The following is a 22,847-nucleotide window of genomic DNA, read 5'->3' on the forward strand; positions in this document are numbered from 1 at the left end:
GGGGAGGACTTCTGCTCCTGGGAACTAGCTATGTGCAGCCTTTTTTCCTTGCCTTTTCCTCTGGCAACAAAGGACAATCCCCGTACCTTCTTGCTCTTATTGGAACGAAAGGACTGCATTTGATAATGAGGTGCCTTTTTTGTATGCTGCGGGGGGACATAAGGTAAGAAATTTGACTTACCAGCCGTAGCAGTAGAGAAAAGGTCCGAGAGGCCGTCTCCAAACAACTCCTCCCCCTTGTAAGGCAAGGACTCCATATGCCGCTTTAAATCGGCGTCTCCCGTCCACTGTCGGGTCCACAAGAGCCGCCTAGCAGAAATAGACATAGCGTTTATTCTGGAGCTTAGTAAACAAATGTCTCTTTGAGCATCTCTCATATACAAGGCAGCCTCCCTGATATGCTCTATGGTCATTAAAATGGCATCCCTATCTAAGGTGTCAAGCTCCGTAGATAAGGAATCTGCCCATGCCTCGACAGCACTACAAACCCAGGCCGACGCCATAGCCGGTCTAACAATAGTACCGGAATGAGTGTAAATGTGCTTCATGGTAATTTCCTGTCTGCGATCAGCAGGATCCTTGAGGGAAGCCGTATCCTGCGAAGGCAGTGCCACCTTTTTGGATAACCGTGTCAGCGCCCTGTCGACTTTAGGCGAAGATTCCCATCGTATCCTATCCGTTTGTGGAAAAGGATACGCCATAAGAATCCTTTTGGGAACTTGTGGTCTCCTATCTGGAGATTCCCAAGCCTTTTCGCACAATTCGCTCAGCTCAAATGAGGACGGAAAGGTGACCTCAGGCTTTTTCCCTTTATACATGTGTACCCTCGTGTCAGGGACAGGGGGTTCCTCAGTAATATGCAAAACCTCTTTAATGGCAATAATCATGTACCGAATACCTTTTGCCACCTTCGGCTGTAATTTTGCATCTTCATAGTCGACACTAGAGTCAGTATTCGTGTCAGTATCTGTGTCATCGATCTGGGATATGGTGCGCTTCTGAGGTCCCGAAGGTCCTGGCGCCACAGGTACAGGCATGGTCTGGCTACCTGACTGATCCCTAGCTTCAGCCTTGTCTAACCTTTTATGCAATAGATTGACATTTGCATTTAAGACATTCAGCATATCCATCCATTCCTGTGTCGGCGCTGCCGACGGCGATATGACATTCAAGCACTCCCCCTCCACATTAAGCGAGCCTTCCTCGTCAAACATGTCGACACACGCGTACCGACACACTTCACACACACACAGGGAAACTCTTTTCTGAAGACAGTATCCCCTTTAAGGCCCTTTGGAGAGACAGAGAGAGAGTATGCCAGCACACACCCCAGCGCAATGACCCTGGAGACCAACACAAAATGTTTTTCCCCAGCCGCACTGTATAATATGTTATCCGCCAATTATGTGCCCCCCCCCCCCCCCTTCTCTTTTAAACACCCCTTCACCGTGTGTAAGCAGGGAAGAGTCCGGGGAGCTTCCTCTCAGCGGTGCTGTGGAGAGAAAATGGCGCTGGTGAGTGCTGAGGGAGAAGCCCCGCCCCCTCGGCGGCGGGCTTCAGTCCCGCTCAAAGTTATTAAAAAATGGCGGGGGCTCTTTTATATACATGTACAGTGCCCACCTGTACATGTATATTGTCTTTTGCCATAAGAGAGGTGTTATATTGCTGCCCAGGGCGCCCCCCCTGCGCCCTGCACCCTTACAGTGACCGGAGTATGTGAGGTGTATGGGAGCAATGACGCACAGCTGCAGTGCTGTGCGTTACCTCAGTGAAGCTCTGAAGGCTTCTGCCGCCTGAGACGTCTTCTGACTTCGTTTCTTCTGGCTCTGTGAGGAGAACGGCGGCGCGGCTCTAGGGGTGGACGCCCAGTAAGAACCTGCGTTCACCCCCTCTGGAGCTAATGGTGTCCAGTAGCCGAGGAAGCAGAGCCTATCAATTAAGAAGGTCTGCCCCTCTCTCCTCAGTCCCTCGATGCAGGGAGCCTGTTGCCAGCAGTGCTCCCTGTTAAAATGTAGAAAAAATCCAAACAAAAATGCTTCCTAGGCAGAGAACTCCGGGGAGCTCCCTGCAGTGCACCCATCTCGCTCTGGGCACAGTGTAAAACTGGAGGAGGGACATGGAGGGAGGAGCCAGTGCACACCCAGAATCCAAAGCTTTCTTAAAGTGCCCTATCTCCTGCGGAGCCCGTCTATTCCCCATGGTCCTTACTGAGTCCCCAGCATCCTCTAGGATGTTAGAGAAAATAACACATTAGAGTTTTATTTATAAGGTTATAAATAGAATAAAATTGTTTAGCAAGCTAATACAACAGTATAAAATGTACGGGGGCTGCTTCATTTCAGAGATCATGAACAGCAATCCTGGCAAGTGTTGTACTACTTTTAGTAACGTGGCCATAGGGTGGCACCAACTATAAATAAAGTCCTTGATTAAGGGAATAATGAAAAGTGAAGAACTGAAGTTAGATTTTAGTTTTTTTGTAACTTCACAATGTTTTTTTTTTTAACACATTGAAATGTTTTTGACTGAAATTTAAAAAAACTATTTGGCATGGAGCAGAGCGGTCTGCCATGTGACATCAGAAGGGCGGGTGGTCCTACCTCTCCAGTGGTCTCTTCCTGTCCTCCCGGTACAAGCTCTGTATGGCTGGAGACAGAAGTCCCATTGGTTTCAGAAATACCATGGTGTACGCTGGTGACTGGGGACGTGGTCAGTGGCATGACTGTGTCTTCAATGATCTTCCTTTCCTAGAAACACATCCATTCCTGGTTACAAATGATCTTTTGAGACATACAGCAGATATTAACTGAAGGAAGAGAAAAACATTTTTCAAAGGGAAGTAACATAAGTATTCTCTGCATGGAAATATAATGCAGTGCACGGAATCAATCTACACAAATGAAAGCGTTTCTGTTTTGGTGGCTTGAAGTGTTTGCAGCACAGAGACATCTGACCGGCTATTGAGGGCTAAGGCTGCGGGATAACTGTAGCTCCACAGTGCCAGGACAACTACACCTCAGCTTCTTCTGCACATAACCCACCAACAGATTTATCAAGGTCTAGCCTCCTTAAGTGTATATATATATATATATATATATATATATATATATATAGAGAGAGAGAGAGAGAGAGAGAGAGACAGAGAGAGACAGAGAGAGAGAGAGAGAGAGAGAGAGAGAGAAAGAGAGAGAGAGAGGGAGAGGGGGGGGGGGGGGGAGATGGGTGTCACAAGAGTTAAAAGTGTACTGTGGACCATAGATGCAGTGCTAACTATAAATGTCTATTATATGGTACTCAAAGCATTGGCTGATCCATAAAGGATAATGCTATTCCACAAATATTTTGGTGAAACAGGCAGATTCTAAAGCAATTCTCCCATGAACATCTCATTCAGGTGAGTGAAAAGTGTATTAGGGGAATTGACATTTAACTACACATAAAACATTTTTGGGGGCTCCATTACCCTGTAATAAAGTAGTAGGTCTGTGTCCACCATACAGTTATTATAGGTGCACAGCGCCAAAGTGACCTCCTCTGCCGCTCCGCGCTGACTGGATAACGCAGAGACAGGCAATGCCCCAGATCCCACAGCTCACACGTAGCCCTGTACAGCACAGAGAACACATCACTAGTTACCTCCTCATAGTATTTACGCTCCTCTTCTTCCACTTCTTTCTGGGCCTTCTCCCATTCCTCCTTCAGCTTCTCCTGCTCTTTTTGATACCTTTCCTACAGCAAAAAAATTAAGTTAAACATTAGCATGACAGGTCTATTGAATTAGATTAAAATGTCTCTAGGCAAACGGAAATCATTTGGAAGAAGTTCTGGACTTTATTATATTATTCCCCCCGGAACTCTGCAAACTACAACCAACTCATAATCTAGTATACAGTGTTTTTTTATTTTTCCAAACACGTTTAAGTTTTCAAGACTTTTATATAAATTGATAAAAGTAAAACTCAACACGAATGACCCAGCCACAAAGCAATACCTGGAGCAACCTTTCCTGTTCCTGCTGCCACCTCTCCTGCCGCCTGCGCTCCTCTTCTGGGTCCCAGGTGCAAAATCGACTTGGGGAATTTAATGGTGGTTGCAAAGCCTGGCAGAAAACACAAATCAACATCGTTTCTTAATTGATCTTTTAAAAAAAAATTTATAAGTAAATGTATAATATTTTGAAATACATTTGTTAACTGTAATCACATTTTTCTCCTATCCACCAGAGAAAATAATAGTACATTATATAGCTTAGAGCAGAGGTTCCCAAACTTTTTTGAATCGCAGCGCCAGCAGAATTGTTTTCATGGCACCCCTAGGCCAAAGTTTATTGAGAAATTTGGAATGAAATATTAAATTAAGTAAATTGTGTTTATATGTCATCCTTAGGTTCTACTGAGTGGTGAGGGATAAGATTTGCTTCTGTTTGTCCACATATTTTATGATTGACAGCCACCAGCACTGGTTTTGTCTGTTACATTGACCATAAATAATTTGAATTGGACCACCAATTCAGGGCACCCCGGCAAGTGTCCTAAGGCACCCCAGGGTGTCACGACACAGTTTGAGAACCACTGGCTTAGAGCATTGTATAGTAATTTCCAGTGACAGCTTGCTTTGGTGCATTTCAGCCAATCAAGTCCCGCAGTGTGAAGGCAGCCATTTTGTTGCACTACCATCCCTGTCATGACACCGCAAGTGTTGTCCATAGAAACCAATAAGCTTACAGCTAGCGTTTACGAAGAACATTCTGTAAAATGATAGGTAGAAGTTAATTGGTCACTACAGGCAACTTTAGGAGGCTTAATACATAAACCCCATTATCAGTGAATATGGATAGAATGCAATTGTGTTTTATTTGAAATACTTATGTTCAATAGCGGTTATACATTCATCCAACATGCACAACGAGAATCATATTGGGCAGTTAAACGTTGAATAAAATAGGGACAATTCTAGGGACAATAAAGCCTGGCCCTGATCTTATAAATGTAGGGGCAATTGGCAACTGTGTGTGCTTTCTCCAGTAACCTGTGCCCTTATGCCATGGAAAACTACAGAAGGCATCAGTTATGATGATCTCTGATTACCCAGGGATGCATATTCATAATTAAAGTTCTCCTTAATGAGCTATTGATTACATGAATGGAATTTGGAATATACCAGTGTTACTTTACAAATAATTCAATGTCATTATATTAAGAGCCATTTCTTGAAATACACTATAAACTAATACATTACATTGTTTTATAACTGTATATACCATTACGTATATATAGTAAGGCTGGGAGCAGAAATATTAATGTTTATTAGAGATATAAGAAATATTTATTAATCTAAAAGGGGCTGTAACACTATATAGTGTCATATTTCCTTTGTATGTGACTGCTATCAATGAAGGATGTATTAGTAAAATATTCCTGATATAGGGCTTGAAATCATTTTTAGGATTGTGCTAAGAAGTCTATTTGCAAAGCTTCTCTTCCCCAGAATCTGTCCATGCCCCCCCATAGTTCTCCTAGGTTGGGTGTGAAATCCTTTTACAATACAATAGAGTTCTTCCTTGGGAAAAGTGTATGGGGTAGTAGCGATGTGGACAGATTAGCCTAGATGCAAAAAAGCATGAGGGTGAGATGTATCAAACCGTGAGGGGAGATTTAGCAAAGCTTGGAGAGAGATAAAGTACCAACCAATTAGCATCTAACCAGGGCCGGATTAAGGCAGGTGGGGGCCCAGGACAACGGAGGTTGTGGGGGCCCACACTATTGTTGGCAAAGCCCCTCACACACACACCTGGACATCAGCAGGGACAGCGCGTCGGAACATACAGACACTGTCTCGTGAGATATCCCTACATAACCCTGCAAAACCGCCTGTGCACGGAGGAGCTAATTGGCAGCCGCTATTAATGAACAGCTGAGCCGCTGGAGGGAGACTCCTTTGAGTGAAATACGTAATATGTTGGGGCCCCTACTGTGTGTGGGCCCCAGGTGGCCACCCCTATCGCCTCTCGCTTAATCCAGCCTTGCATCTAACCGCCATATTACAGGCTGTGTTTGAAAAATGATTGTTAGGAGCGGGTTGGTTGGTTGGTACTATCTCTCTCTAGTCTTTGAAATGACAGTTATAAGCTGATTGGTTGCTTTAGGCAACTACTCCACTTTACCGCTCTCCAAGGTTTGATACATGTCCCCCCTGAGAGAAGCAGCAGACAAAACCTGAACTTGCGAATACACTTTGCAGAGAGAAATAGCCTACAGCTATGTGGCATACACTGTCCTGTGCGAGGGAGAATTACTTATTTTTAAATGAAGAGCCTTGTTAAGGAAGTAAGCTGATTAGACCAGTTGCTGATGCAGAATGAGTAATTGCTGACAGAAGTGTCAAACAGATCTTAATAAAGCCGCTAAGCACTTGTGTGTGACGTTATTGTTCATTGTCTTAGCTTGACAGACTGTGAAATATTCTGCGGCTTCTTCAGTACTCTGACAACACAAACATGCCACAGAACATTACTTACTGATGAGTTCTCACTGCTCTCCGGCCCGCCTGTTAAACAGAAGCGAACAAAAACAACTTTATTTGGATATCTTGTAATTTACAATGCGCATAAGTCAGTACAAATGGTCATGGATAATAATGCACTTTTTACAACTGGGTCAATTATCCCAATTCACCATGTAATGCTTATGTACCAGACTACTGGGCATAGGCGTTGCTACAAAGGGCTTCTGGTGGGCTCATCAGACAGAACACACTTATTGGAATATCCTTATCATCATTACTATTTTATTCTTTAGAATTCCTCCAGCATTGATTTCATGAAGGACACACCAATGGTCTCCAGTAATAGTATACTTGTAGGATATTACAATAGTGCAGGGACGTGCGGTGAGGTAAATGGCTGAGGAGGCACTGGCTAGTACCAGAGCCAGATTTACACATAATTTATGAGCCAAAGGGTACATCTGGGCATTATACACAGGCGCAGCAGTACATACTGCTGGAAATATGGTGAGTTTTGATCAGAGAAGTGCAGAAAAGAAAAGCAAAGGAGCCACTGCCTCACCTGCCATATACTTTTTACTTCAGAGTTTTGACTATAAAAATCTTTAGAATAATACAAAGAAGATATTTATAATATATTCTTTGTATTTTTCATATACGTTATATAGTCAAAAGTCTGTTTTAAACGTTAGTATGAAAGGAAAGGCTCGCACGCCACAGCAATAGTGTAAACCCTATCCGTGCATTACAGAATACAGGTGGTAGACTGGGACTGACATTCTCAAACATTTATTATAAGAAAAGTTTTACAAAGTAAAAATCAACTGCTAGATTATAAGATCTGTTAATGATGTTTTATTGATCACAAGGTTTTCAATTGGAAAGACAAAATATACCATATAGTCAGGCTTATTAATACCCAGAACTACTACCTGTAATCTGTGGTGTGTCGTCTCGCAGACATCCGGGGAGAACTGAGAACAAAGTGTTGGTGATGATCAGATGTGCATTGCATTGTAACTATTACCTGTTTTCCTCCATGTTTTACAGTATGAGCAAGGGGGATGTTTGAATTTAAACTCCTATAGGTGAACTCATTGGTATAAAATGGAACACTTATGGAACAATGGGCGAGATGTACTAAGCCTTAAAAAGTGATAAAGTGTACAGTGATAAAGTACCAACCATCAGCTACTAACTGTCATGTTACAGGCCCTGTTTGAAAAATGACAGTTAGGAGCTGGTTGGCTGTACTTTATAACTTTTCAGGGCTTAGTACATCTGGCCCAGTATTCAAGCCCCACCAAAGTAAACTCCACAGTAAGGGTATTAGGTTATTCCAAGGGGGCATCATAAAGAGATGGTAGTAGGGATTTGGGAATGACTGAAACAGGAACTACTGGATTCTGGAAGCCAGCGCTGTATCTTATTACCATAAAAGGTAGGCCTTTCCAAAACAGGATTCTAGCATTGGCCAGACGTACATACCCTTGACTGATTGGATCAATCAAATTCAAATGAATCTGTAAACAATCACGCTACACACACACACACACACACACACACATTACATAAATCTGACCAAATACAGTGAACCAATTTGATGGGAAATGAAATGATAAAGAATAACAACATTTACTAACAGGTGGGTAGCCAGTAACTGGTGCCATTGAGGTGTACTGGCTGATCCAGTTTTACATTTTGATTGTCTAGGATGGGGCCTCAGACAATATAACGCTTTGTAATCACATCTGTACAGGGTTTGAATTCTTTACACAGAACCTTTAACTTGTTGATCAAGCCTAAACTCATAGGACACGCCATTCATCACGGATCCCCGTGACCCAGTCTCTGCTGACCTATTAGTACTCAAATTATTATTTTATCCCCAATTATAGAATCATATGTTTAAATGACCAATATTTACACTCCTCATATGACCTTGAATTGGGCACTAGCACAGAACTGGAAGTCTTCGGGTCACATCTTGGGTGTTTAATGGGGAGCATTCTGCACCACCATGTTTGTTCAGCTTCGTCTGAGACATGAACCCCGAGCAGTGTACTGTATGGCAATGTATAAAAAAGCTTGACAAGCACAAACTTGACACATGTAATTACAGTTATGTCCCCTCACTTCTGACAATAGTAACTTCAGAGGTAACATGACATTCCATTTAATGAAGGAGGTGGTAGAAAATAGCAGGAGGTTGGACTTTGGTTTTTCCAGCGTTCTACAAATGCACTTCTAGAATGTTGGCAGGTTTTCTAAAAGCACAGTGACCCTGACCCTCAGTGTGCACTGGACAGACCCTCATGATGAACAAGTGAAACATCACAGCGTTCTGCTGTTCTCATCCAGCATGGCTCAGCCTAGATAGTCAATCTTGACAACTGCTCCAATATAAAATAGTAGAAACCCATCCATTGTGCAGTGTCTAACCAAGCATCTCGCACCATATAATACGCAAAAACACTAGATGAATGGGCACACATCTGTAATATCTCTCTGGTGGCATGTGCCATGGGCTAGACTCACTCATGCTGTACTGATTATACCAGAGGTAGAAAATATGTGGATAGAACAACATATCACCACAGTAGTCTGTATATATCTATATGGTGTGCAGGTGAAATTCCACATATATTCTCACTTACGTAAAAATGGTGCTAATCAGGAATTATGTTAAGGCTAGAACTCTCTAATATGAAGCTGCAGTCACCAGACTATTATATCAGCAGTGTCTCTTTCTTTACAGACATGTTTCTTGAACATCCTATATAATAAAAGGATAACGCTGCTCCTCACCCCTATGGGGGAATTCAAGTGTTCTGCACACTGGCGGCTACTAGACAGCGCCCGACGGAGCAATTCAAGTGAAGTTTCGTTAGGGCGCGCACAGCCGGCGATGCTGACATTACTGTTATGTTGTTACGTCATTTTGACGGGCTGGTAACTAGTAACTGCATATTGTCTAACATTACATTATATTATGTGAAGTTATATTTATGGAACATTCTTTGATAATACAGACAAAATGGTGTAATAGATAAGAAGAAGACCAGCTGCTGCACCACAAGTGGTTCCACACGTTACAAGACTTTTACAAACCCAGTGATTTTCAAAGTGAGAACAACGCAGAGAGAGCCCAACACCATAAGCAGCGCACCAGTGACCTGTATGTGTGACCACACCACAACACTGTGCAGGGGAAGGCAGCGTGCGGTACAATGCAGCGGCGGTTACCTGACTTTAAAATACACTGGGGGCGACGCACAGCGGGCTGGATCTTAAGAGTAATGTTTAGCTGGATTTTATGGAGAGATCCTGAGGTGCAAAGGTCATAATAATGTGTAAAAATACGGCAAAAACAAACAAAACAACCAGTTACGAAACTTTACAAAATAACATACACATATTGCTAATATTAAAGGAAATAAAGATAACAGAATATTTAATACATTTAAAAACAAGGTTTACAGCGTGTATTCCCTGATAATAATATACAACAGTTAATTTCAAAATCCCCTGGTTTGACATCCTAATGGATACTTCAGCTTGTGAAATAGAACTGTAAATAATTTGACATTTATGAGTAAAGCATAAAACATGCAAAAATAAATGTTTAAAACCTCACAATGCATAATGTGTGGGATGGTACATTTATCAGATTAGGGCAGTGGTTCCCAAACTTTTTTGAGTCACGGCACACTAGAGCATCCACATTTTTTTCACGGCGTCCCTAGGCCAAAAGTTTCTTATTGAGAAATGTAAAAATATGAAATTAAGTAAATTGTGTTTACATGTCATCCTTAGGGTCAGTTGTGTGGTGAGGGACAGGATTTGTTTCCGTTTGTCCACATATTTTATAATTGGAAGCCACAAGCACTGGTTTTGCCTATTACATTGACCATATATAATTTGAATTGGTCTTGGACCACCAATCCAAGGCACCCCTGCAAGTGCCCTAAGGCACCCCCAAGGTGCCTAGGCACAGTTTGGGAACCACTGGATTAGGGGATACGTCACTTAAAACACTTTAGGGGATACCTGATAAACACTTATCACAAGGAGATTATTAATTGTTATTAAAATAATAATCATCATCAAAATAATAATGTTTAGAAACCCTTTAAAGTAACACTGATCATAGCTAACTAAACTGGGAGAAGTTGCCGTATTATTCGCTGGTGGTCAGGGGCAGGTGCATTATGGGGATGATGGTGAGGAATAGATAATGCAGTTCAACAAGGCAGATCTACCGAGTGTCCCTTTTTAATATCATGCGTATATTTCATCTCCTCTACTCTTGTTCATGTCACCAATGTCTCTGCATCACTTCATGACCAACAAGATTAAAACAAAAGTAACTTAAAAAAATAAAGTGATGATAAATGTGATTGTTCACTGTTATCCCGACAGTCCACTGAAGCACTGTTAAAAATTAGAAAAATACCTACACCACTGCACTACAGACAGACAAATCTTACTGATACCTCACAAAAACTGAAACTGCAGTCATGCAAGCTGCTGTGACATCATCTGCCCTGTCCCAGTCCATATATCCACCAATCCATAATGAGCATTTTGTGTCTGCTGCACAGCAAACCTTCCAAGATGTGACATACTGCCAGCTCAGTTATCATAACATGGCCACCTGCTGCCCCACGCTTGGACCAATTCTCCTGTCTCCACCATATATTTCCCAGCTGAAAGGCACTTGTTCCAGTAATATAAATGAATCCATTGTTTGTGGAACATCCTATGTCATTCCACATTTCTTTGAGCAAATAAACTGCAGGATTCCTCAAAAGGGTGTGGTATGGCTGACCGGCGGGGTCACCATACCGACGCCAGGATCCCGGCAGCATACCGTCGCTGGGATCCCGGCGGGGGGGTGCGAGGGCAACAAGCCCTTTTGTGGGCTCGCTGAGCCCGCCACACTGCGGGCTCGGTGGCGACCTGCGGTCGCCACGGGTTCTATTCCCACTCTATGGGTGTCGTGGACACCCACGAGTGGAAATAGTCCCTGTTGGTCGGCATGCTGACCATCGAGATATTTAGGGAGTTGGTCGGTCTCCCGACCGCCGGTCACCTGAATACCACCCCTTCAAACAGCGTAAAGAGCAAATCTGTTTATGTAAGGTGATCTACAGCCCCTCCTCATCCCTACTCAAACCTGGGTTGTCTACCCTAAGGAAGTGAGCATCAATGCAGGTAGATTATGATGCCAAGAGACAAGGGTGGTAATTCAGACCTGATCGTAGTAGCAAATTTGTTAGCAGTTGGGCAAAACCATGTGCACTGCAGGTGAGGCAGCTATAACATTTGCAGAGAGAGTTAGATTTGGGTGGGTTATATTGTTTCTGTGCAGAGTAAATACGGGCTGCTTTATTTTTACACTGCAATTTACATTTCAGTTTAAACACACCCCACCCACATCTAACTCTCTCTGCACATGTTATATCTGCAGTGCACATGGTTTTGCCCAACTGCTAACAAATTTGCTGCTACGATCAGGTCTGAATTACCCCCAAGGTTACTTATATTGGCCCAAACTGCCATATATTAAAACTATTTAACAGGTAACACTCATTAAATGGTGCAGGGCTCCTAGAATAATGCTAATTGCATAAAAAAATGTAAATTACAAAAACATAACTGCATGCGCGAAATATACTAAGCACACTAAACATAACAGGTGCATACACAAACAAATGGCCTAAACACACAATAAAATGAAGGTATGAATGTGTATTTATTGCATTATATCATAATGAACAGGCATTTTTTTGTTGTTGTTGTTTCGTCACATTTAGTTATCTATGAGAACGTGTCCTGACCGATAATTTTTCCCCTTTGCAAATAAATGTGCCTGTACGGGGCAGCAATGTTTCCACTGTACATGTAATATTGTAAGTACGATATGCTTAACTATAAGAGATTACAGCATTTACGAATTTCCGCAATGACTCTTACTGGAGATTCACACTGGCTGCACCATTGTATATTTAATTTTATTTAGTGGAATAAAACAATACTACATTGCACAGTAGGCAAATTCATTTATGTACAAAAATATTAATAAAATGGCTTAAAAACACTGTAGGACAAGGTCTGCTACATGAGTGCAACCCCAGTTCTATTCCAGTCCATGTGGGTGAATGGTGTGGCATGCCATCACAGGGTGGCGCTATGTGTACGCACCATACTGCTCTTTCCGTAGAGAATCCTTTCCATCTTCAGGTGCTCTCTTTACCTGAGTCAAAGTCATTTCTTTCTGTTCCTTGGTCACAGAATCCAGAGACTGTAACAATCAAACATTTAATGCCACAGTAAATCAATGAGTAATAAAATAGGCTATTTTAAACATGGAAAACAAAAAGATATGTCCTCATACATCTAATCTCAGTACATCTATAACCTCCCGTTGGGATTATGGTTACTAGTATTTGTTGCTAGTATACCATAAACCCTCTGCGTCCCGAAACATAGCGTAGGCAGAGGGCTACCCTAAACATGCGAAAGTATTGCCGCCGTGCAATGCTAGTGCATGTTTGTGGGGGGGGTAGGGACCGGCATGCGAGGCGGATTTGCCCTGTGCTGGGCGTCCCCTGGGTCAGTGTCATGGGGGGTAATTCCAAGTTGATCGCAGCAGGAATTTTGTTAGCAGTTGGGCAAAACCATGTGCACTGCAGCGGAGGCAGATTTAACATGTGCAGAGAGAGTTAGATTTGGGTGTGGTGTGTTCAATCTGCAATCTAATTTGCAGTGTAAAAATAAAGCAGCCAGTATTTACCCTGCACAGAAATAAAATAACCCACCCAAATCTAACTCCTTCTGCACATGTTATATCTGCCTCCCCTGCAGTGCACATGGTTTTGCCCAACTGCTAACAAAATTCCTGCTGCGATCAACTTGGAATTACCCCCCATGGATCGTAGATGTGGGATTTTTCGCACATCTAGGATCCAGGCAGCGTCTGCTGTATCATAGCACTTCATATACAGATTCAGACGCACACGGACAAGTGTGGTACATCACATTGATCAGCACAGTCTCCTGGTGAGTCCTAGTCACATCACATTGCAACTAAGAAGCATTATCAGGTAAAAAGATGGCTGGCGCTACCAGAATTGCATGGGGCCTGGCACGTCAAGATGGGCTGTTTGGCACGACTGTAATTATATTTAGAAAGATTCTTTCCCAGTTTCTAAAGTTTGTTTCTGACCATCAGTCACAACGTAGTATGGTAAAGATACTTACATATATCAAGCAATTTTAAAGAGTTTGTTTCTGACCGGTCCCCCCAGAGCCCCACATTTAGCATGTCACTAAAACAAATAGCTGTACAGCGTGGCAGTAGCACAGAAACCAGTTGTCTTCAATAGACGTCTGGACGCAGAGAATGCCAGCTTCCGGAAAGGGACATCCCATTTAATTTCTTTTAATAATCTTATCAGCAACCTAACCTATGGGAATTTACTAAAAGAGTCATACAAAGCTCATTACCCAGTGCATGACCAGTGAATTTGCATCCACTTGTTGCCTGTCAACTTCATCTTTCCCATTCATAGTGAGTTCGGTTGTAGTGACAGATGGCATAAACTGTATACTGGTCACAGCGGATCCCTCCCTGCTTATGCCAGCAGGTGGCGCAGAATCTGGAAGAAAGTTGTAAAGATACCACAAAATCAAGGTGGGGAACGTACCCATCAGCTCTGTAAGAAGGCAGCAATCGCTATACAAACGTGCTATAATAGCAACAGATGCTCATCTGATGTCAAACCTTTTTTTTGTAGTGAAACTGAACCAGAACACTGGGCAGGCTTATTATAACAGTGTAAGAGGCATCACTTCCTATGCATTTAAGTGTTACAGTATTTACAACCCCAACTCTTTCTAAATGAGGGTTGCTATAATTACTGTTCAATAAATAAACTTCTATTATGATACACATTTAAAGTGAAAGTGAGTGACTTGTATGTGGGAGAGACTTTCACTTAAATTTGTTTCATCAAAAAATTATTATTGCTCAGTCCCGACACAGCAGGGCAGGCACGGCCAATCTGTGGCTCTCCAGCTGTTGTGAAACTACAAGTCTCAGCATGCTTTACTAGCTGATCAGTGGGAGGGTATGCTGGCATCTGTAGTTTCACAACATCTGGAGAGCTACAGGTTGGCCAGGCCTGCAATAGGATGACATATAGACACTCCATAAAAACTATAATCTTGCCAAATCTCAATTTTGGACGTTACAAAAAGGTACACGTGCCTCTGCATAAAATCCATCAACGTTTGGGGAATGTAATACGTGCTACACCTAGCCCAGCCATAAGTGATTAATAAATGAAAAGTTTCAACATTAATGTGACTATATTCAAATTCACCACAAAATATAAATTACTGTCTAAGAACCAGCCACCACAGAATACATAAATACATTCAGGATACAATATACTACTTGCTATGGGGTCTATTTACTAAGCCTTGGGGTGGGAATAAAGTGGCCAGAGATAAAGTACCTGATAATCAGCTCCTGTCATTTTTCAAACACAGCTTGTGACACGGCAGTTAGGAGCTGATTGGCTGGTACTTTATCTCCGTCCACTTTATCTCCATCCAAGGCTTAGTAAATAGACCCCTATATGTGGTAAAGAATACTACTGCTACTAATGTACAAACCTTCTATCATCTGCTCCATGTGGTTGGAGACTGGTGACAACGCAGAATCCACCTGCTTTGTGTGATTTGCAACTTGAGAGAAAACCTGGAGGAAAAAACAAGATTTAATGGAAAATGTAGCAAAACAGATGGGAAGATTTATCAAAAGGTCAGTTCTGACCAAATCTCCGCTTGTTTAGTGATTGACGTGGCTATAGGCAAATGTTGGCAGCTTGTAAATAGCTGCAAATGATTTTTTTTTTTTTTAGGATTTTAGTTACCTACCAGTAAATCCTTTTCTCATAGTCTGTAGAGGATATTGGGGTCCATTTAGTACCATGGGGTATAGATGGGTCCACTAGGAGCCATGGGCACTTTAAGAATTTGATAGTTTGGGCTGGCTCCTCCATCTATGCCCCTCCTACCAGACTCAGTCTAGGAAACTGTGCCCGAGGAGACGGACATACTTCGAGAGAAGGATAGATAAGGATAGTGGCAAGATTCCGAACCAGCACACACAACAAGAGAAAAGCCAAGTAACCAAACTTGAAAAAGGACCAGCAACGGCTGAACCAACATTACTTAACCAAGTAACAGTGCAGGAAGAACGAAGCACTGGGCGGACTACAAGAAAAGGACTTACAGGTATGTAATTAAAATCCTATTTTCTCTTACGTCCTAGAGGATACTGGGGTCCATTTAGTACCATGGCGATGTACCAAAGCTCCCAAGCCTGGTGGGAGAGTGCTGAGGTTCCTGCAGAACTGATTGACCAAACTGAAGGTCCTCAGAGGCCAAAGTATCGAACTTGTAAATCTTTGCAAACGTGTTTGAAACTGACCAAGTAGCTGCTCAGCAGAGCTTTAAAGCCGAGACACCCCGGGCAGCCGCCCAGGAAGAAACCACTGACCTAGTAGAGTGGGCCGGTACAGATTTTGGACATGGCACACTTGACGTGGAATAAGCATGCTGGATAGTAAGTCTGATCCAGCGTGCAATTGTCTGCTTTGAAGCAGGACACCCAATCTTCTTGGGATCATAAAGAACAAACAGCGAGTCCATCTTTCTGTGACGAGCTGTTCTTTTCACATACACCTTCAAAGCCCTCACGACATCCAAAGACTTTGAAGTAGCAGAGGTGTCGGTGACAACCGGAACCACAATAGGTTGGTTGATGTGAAACGCAGACACCACCTTAGGAAGAAATTGCCGACGAGTTCTGAGTTCAGCTCTATCCTCATGGAAAATTAAATAGGGACTTTTGTGAGACAAAGCCCCCAGCTCCGACACACACGTCTTGAGGAAGCCAAGGCCAACAGTGTGACGGTCTTCCACGTAAGATATTTTATGTCCACCTCCTGTAACTGTTCAAACCACTCCGATTGGAGGAAATGCAGCACCACATCGAGATCCCAGGGTGCCGTGGGAGGCACAAAGGGAGGTTGGATGTGCAGAACACCTTTCAAGAACGTCTGGACCTCAGGGAGAGAAGCCAATTGTTTCTGAAAGAAAATGGACGAGGCCGAAATCTGGACTTTTATGGAGCCCAGACGTAGGCCCACATCCACTCCTGCTTGTAGAAAAAGCAGGAAACGTCCCAGATGGAATTCCACCGCAGAAAATTTTCTGCTTTCACACCAAGAGACGTATTTCTTCCAAATACGATGGTAATGCTTAGACATTACCCTCTTCCTGGCTTGGATCATAGTCGGGATAACCTTGTTAGGGATCCCTCTCCTTTCTAGAATCAGCCGATCAACTTCCATGCCGTCAAATGTAGCCGCGGTAAGTCCTGATAGATGAACGGGGCCTGTTGCAGAAGATCCTTGCGAAGAGGAAGAGGCCACGGATCTTCGAGGAGCATCTGTAGAAGGTCCGCGTACCAGGCCCTTCTTGGCCAGTCCGGAGCATTTATAATTGCTTGAACCTTTTCCCTTTTTATTCTCTTTAGAATTCTTGGGATTAGAGGAAGTGGAGGAAACACGTACACCCTCTGATAGACCCATGGAGTCTTAAGGCATCTACCGCCACCGCCTGTGGGTCTCTCGACCTGGAACAATACCGCTTGAGCTTCTTGTTGAGACATGAGGCCATCATGTCAATCTGTGGATATCCCCATCGACTTGTCAAGCATCTGAACACTTCCGGGTGAAGGCCCCACTCCCCCAGGTGCAGGTCGTGTCTGCTGAGGAAGTCTGCTTCCCAGTTGTCTACTCCCGGAATGAAGACCGCTGACACAGCGTTTCCCTCTGCACAGAGCAGAATTCTTGACACCCCTGACATTGCTGCTCTGCTTTTCATTCCGCCTTGTCGGTTTATGTACGTTACTGCAGTCACATTGTCTGACTGGACCTGAATGGTCTGATCTTGAGAAGATGTGAGGCCTGCAGAAGGGCATTGTATATGGCCCTAAGTTCCAGAATGTTGATTGGAAGGACGACTTCCTGACTGGACCATCTTCTTTTAGATTTGCGGTGGGCAGATAGCTTTTATGGCAAAAAAGCAATCAAGTCCCGGTGGAATTCAGATGGCACCACCGCAAATAAGCTTTTATCTTTAATGATCCAAGCTTGAAAAAGGAGATTGCACTCCGAAACGCGTCGTTTGGACGATATGGATACCTGCTTGTGAGTGTATCGCTGGATTCCCTAATCTACCTCTTAAAGATAAAAGCTTATTTGCGGTGGTGCCATCTGAATTCCACCGGGACTTGATTGCTTTTTTGCCATAAAAGCTATCTGCCCACCGCAAATCTAAAAGAGGGTGAGAAATATATATATCTTTTTGGGATCAGTGCAATATACCTCATGTATGTTTCATATGTTTTTATGTTATTTCTGTAATAAATTGTGTTTTATTTATAAACACTTATACCATTTGTCATCTTTGTCACAAAAGGCGCCTATGTACACATAAAAATTATTTTTTCTGCTCTAGTATTCTAGGGATTTGGTGTTCCCTTGTTAATGTGTAACGGCTGCCTACTGTGACATTTATTGCGCACTTTTTGGTTATATTTCTTTTCTGGACCATCTTCTTTGAAACTGCACCCCCTGAGTGACTGCTCCACAACCTCTGAGGCTTGCGTCTGTGGTTAACAGAATCCAATTCTGAATTCTGAACCTCCGACCCTTGATGAGGTATGGAGTCGGTAGCCTGGTAAGAGGCCACCATTTTCCCCAGAAGTCGAACGCACAGATGCACAGATATCTGGGTTGGCTTCAGGACATCCCGAACCATCGACTGGATCACTAATGCCTTTTCCAATGGAAGGAACACCTTCTGCGACTCCGTATCCAGTATCATTCCCAGGAATGGGAGCCTCCGTGTTGGCTCTAGGTGAGATTTCGGAAGATTCAGAATCCACCCATGATCCTGGAGAAGTTTGGTTGAGAGAGCAATGCTGTCCAGCACCTTTCCCTGGACGGTGCTTTTATCAGGAGATCGTCCAGGTACGGAATTATGTTCACTCCCTGTTTGCGGAGTAAAAACATCATCTCTGTCACCACGGCCAGTTCAGAATGTGAAGCTATGCATCCTTGATATCCAGAGACACTAGGAATTCCCCCTCCTCCAGACCTGAGATCACCGCTCTCAGAGACTCCATCTTGAATTTGAACACTCGTAAGTACGGGTTCAACGACTTGAGGTTCAAAATTGGTCTTACCGAACCGTCCGGTTTCGGTACTACAAACAAGTTGGAATAGTACCCCTTGTGTAGCTGATGAGGTGGAACTGTACCAATTTTTGGCTGGCATGTTGTAAAGTTTTACTTGCCTGTGGTGAAACTGGCAAGCCTGATTTGAATAATCTGTGAGGTGGGAGCTCTTGGAACTCCAGTCTGTAGCCCTGGGAAATAAGATTTATGACCCAAGGATCCTGGCACGAATTTGACCAGATTTGACTGAAGAATTGTAGGCGAGCTCCCACCTGACAGCCTTCCAGACACAAATGTATAGGGGGTATACCGCACTGGAGAATAATGTATCTAATAGATAATATAAAGACCAAAATGTAATAAGTAAAAAGAGAAAACCACTGTTTTCTAATAATCTTAAATTTGGTGGTGCACCCTGAGTCAGTATTGGAACATGCAACAAAAGAAGAGAAAAGAAGACTCTTTTGTGGGCGCACTCTTATATGTATATGTATAGAAGTCTCAGAAGAAACAATGTTAAAAAATATGTAAATTTTATTAGCAAGAATCGATAAAATGGTAGTAGAATATACTGTCAGAAATATCAGAAAGGGGGAGGGTAGGAGAAAACAGAACAAATTTTTACATTGTAAATACTGAATAATAGTTCTAGTCAGAAAAGGGGAGGGTAGGAGAGCATAGAACAAATTATTACAGTGTAAATACTGAATGATGGTTCTGAACTGCCTGGGTTCAAAAATACAGTAAATAACAGCAGGAGGCCTGAAAAAGTATATCTATATGAATCCTGAGTAGGTATGTGAATAAATTATACAGATATATTAGGTTGATGATAGTCCGCTATATCTATTATAGGTATTGTAGAGACAGATAGAGTAGAAAGGCTTGAATAAGTGAGATGAATCTGCTGTCAATGTTAGACGCTTGAGCAAAACCGTCCAAGTGTTTCTACTAAACTGAGTATTCCTCAAGAGTCTCCCACTTGAGTACTAACCCAGCCCAACACTGCTTAGCTTCCAAGATCGGAAGGATTCGGGCGTTGCCAGTGTGGTATGATAGTAGAAGAAATATTTGATATCGAAGGCTCAGGAATCACTGATGAGAGTTCACGAAATGGAGAGGAAAAGGAGTGGATGTAGATTGGAGAGGAAAATAGGGGATCTGCTGCCAATGTTAGACAGGGATGGTTACCCCTGAATCAATGGTGAGAGTCCTGAATTAGAAGAAGTGGGGAAAAAAAGAAGAAGAAGAAGAGAAAGACAATGCTAGTCTAAAGTTGTTTAGGTGAGATTAATAAGATACAAATGGACAAAAGGTCCTGCAGGACAATTGTTGCACAAATGCCAATCAATTACAGGGTGCTAATAATGCCTGTGATGTTAATACCAAACGTTGTGACAGGCTGATTGTAGAAGAATTGGCAGAAAGAAAAAAGTAAAGAGTGCTTGAAACCATAGAAAAATAACTGTTTGATACTAGCAGATTGATATCAAGTGTCTCAAAGAGATAACAAGTGGAAAAATTAGCAAAATAGTAACATATCAACAGTTCTATCATAAGATGAATTATTACTTTTATGTCTCACTGATATCAGAGCTGCAGAAATACATTGTATAATAATAATAATAATAATAATAATAATAATGGTTAAAAAAGCTACTATAAATCTTTGCTCCAAGTGGGTTTTGAAAGAAAAAAGAAGAGAGAAAAAAACTAGACAAGATACTGAGCCCGTAAATATGTCGGATTCAAAACCGAACACAGCTCTGGTAATCCATTATAGCTCCACAATGTCATATGTCATAAGATGGGGAGACGTACGCTGCCGGTTGCCTACAGGATAGGTACTATCATAATCTGATATAGATTGGTTTTATAAGACAGTATATACAATGAGCATAAGAAATGAATACCAAATAGATATATAGGAAATATACTGTAATTGTGCAGATGTTACCCGCAAATAGAAGGAACGGTCAGCCACTGGTATGAGGCATGATACAGTGTACACAAGGGATGTCCGTTTCAAGGTCCAGACGTGTCGCGAATGCAGGATACAGTATTTGCTGAGATTGCACTGTGCGATGCAGCCACAGAGCAGATCAGTCTATCTGGTCTGATTCAGAGACAAAGTCTGTCAAAATCGTAATGTTGCGGGCTGCAGTTGTAAGATATAACTGCAGGGCTGGTGCGGCTGTCTGTGTCCGAGATAAGGGAGAGAGGAGCGCGATGTCCGGTGTCCCGTCGCGGCAGTGTGTGGCGGCTCGTTGCTGTAGCGGCTGAGTGAGACGGAGGCTGCTGGAAGTTCAGGCTGTCCGAAGTCGGCTGTCACCCAGGCAGTGGGGTACGGAAGACGCGTTTCGCCCGTTCACCAGGCTTGGTCACTTCCTTATCTCGGACACAGACAGCCGCACCAGCCCTGCAGTTATATCTTACAACTGCAGCCCGCAACATTACGATTTTGACAGACTTTGTCTCTGAATCAGACCAGATAGACTGATCTGCTCTGTGGCTGCATCGCACAGTGCAATCTCAGCAAATACTGTATCCTGCATTCGCGACACGTCTGGACCTTGAAACGGACATCCCTTGTGTACACTGTATCATGCCTCATACCAATGGCTGACCGTTCCTTCTATTTGCGGGTAACATCTGCACAATTACAGTATATTTCCTATATATCTATTTGGTATTCATTTCTTATGCTCATTGTATATACTGTCTTATAAAACCAATCTATATCAGATTATGATAGTACCTATCCTGTAGGCAACCGGCAGCGTACGTCTCCCCATCTTATGACATATGACATTGTGGAGCTATAATGGATTACCAGAGCTGTGTTCGGTTTTGAATCCGACATATTTACGGGCTCAGTATCTTGTCTAGTTTTTTTCTCTCTTCTTTTTTCTTTCAAAACCCACTTGGAGCAAAGATTTATAGTAGCTTTTTTAACCATTATTATTATTATACAATGTATTTCTGCAGCTCTGATATCAGTGAGACATAAAAGTAATAATTCATCTTATGATAGAACTGTTGATATGTTACTATTTTGCTAATTTTTCCACTTGTTATCTCTTTGAGACACTTGATATCAATCTGCTAGTATCAAACAGTTATTTTTCTATGGTTTCAAGCACTCTTTACTTTTTTCTTTCTGCCAATTCTTCTACAATCAGCCTGTCACAACGTTTGGTATTAACATCACAGGCATTATTAGCACCCTGTAATTGATTGGCATTTGTGCAACAATTTTCCTGCAGGACCTTTTGTCCATTTGTATCTTATTAATCTCACCTAAACAACTTTAGACTAGCATTGTCTTTCTCTTCTTCTTCTTCTTTTTTTCCCCACTTCTTCTAATTCAGGACTCTCACCATTGATTCAGGGGTAACCATCCCTGTCTAACATTGGCAGCAGATCCCCTATTTTCCTCTCCAATCTACATCCACTCCTTTTTCTCTCCATTTCGTGAACTCTCATCAGTGATTCCTGAGCCTTCGATATCAAATATTTCTTCTACTATCATACCACACTGGCAACGCCCGAATCCTTCCGATCTTGGAAGCTAAGCAGTGTTGGGCTGGGTTAGTACTCAAGTGGGAGACTCTTGAGGAATACTCAGTTTAGTAGAAACACTTGGACGGTTTTGCTCAAGCGTCTAACATTGACAGCAGATTCATCTCACTTATTCAAGCCTTTCTACTCTATCTGTCTCTACAATACCTATAATAGATATAGCGGACTATCATCAACCTAATATATCTGTATAATTTATTCACATACCTACTCAGGATTCATATAGATATACTTTTTCAGGCCTCCTGCTGTTATTTACTGTATTTTTGAACCCAGGCAGTTCAGAACCATCATTCAGTATTTACACTGTAATAATTTGTTCTATGCTCTCCTACCCTCCCCTTTTCTGACTAGAACTATTATTCAGTATTTACAATGTAAAAATTTGTTCTGTTTTCTCCTACCCTCCCCCTTTCTGATATTTCTGACAGTATATTCT

At 42.5% G+C, this 22,847-nt stretch overlaps 1 protein-coding gene and 2 pseudogenes across 7 annotated transcripts in view; 1 reads left to right on the plus strand and 2 right to left on the minus strand.

The window, feature by feature from the left end:
- LIMCH1 (LIM and calponin homology domains 1) overlaps positions 1-22,847 on the minus strand; it is a 484,664-nt gene that overhangs the window by 54,233 nt on the left and 407,584 nt on the right. For 4 of the 7 annotated variants that reach the window (XM_063921014.1, XM_063921011.1, XM_063921012.1 and 1 more), the window contains 8 exons: positions 15,190-15,274; positions 14,017-14,168; positions 12,712-12,811; positions 9,751-9,831; positions 6,518-6,546; positions 3,992-4,099; positions 3,637-3,729; positions 2,601-2,747 (listed from right to left, as the gene is read on the minus strand). In XM_063921014.1, the coding sequence (XP_063777084.1) occupies positions 2,601-2,747; positions 3,637-3,729; positions 3,992-4,099; positions 6,518-6,546; positions 9,751-9,831; positions 12,712-12,811; positions 14,017-14,168; positions 15,190-15,274 (795 nt within the window). Of the gene's footprint in view, positions 1-2,600; positions 2,748-3,636; positions 3,730-3,991; positions 4,100-6,517; positions 6,547-7,401; positions 7,479-9,750; positions 9,832-12,711; positions 12,812-14,016; positions 14,169-15,189; positions 15,275-22,847 lie in introns of those variants that run through there. The other 3 variants (XM_063921015.1, XM_063921017.1, XM_063921016.1) reach the window with 2 other exon arrangements.
- LOC134945064 (5S ribosomal RNA) lies at positions 19,772-19,890 on the minus strand (annotated as a pseudogene).
- LOC134945069 (5S ribosomal RNA) lies at positions 22,347-22,465 on the plus strand (annotated as a pseudogene).

The sequence above is a fragment of the Pseudophryne corroboree genome, chromosome 1 (genome assembly GCF_028390025.1).
Source record: "Pseudophryne corroboree isolate aPseCor3 chromosome 1, aPseCor3.hap2, whole genome shotgun sequence".
Classification (NCBI taxonomy): Eukaryota; Metazoa; Chordata; class Amphibia; order Anura; family Myobatrachidae; genus Pseudophryne; species Pseudophryne corroboree.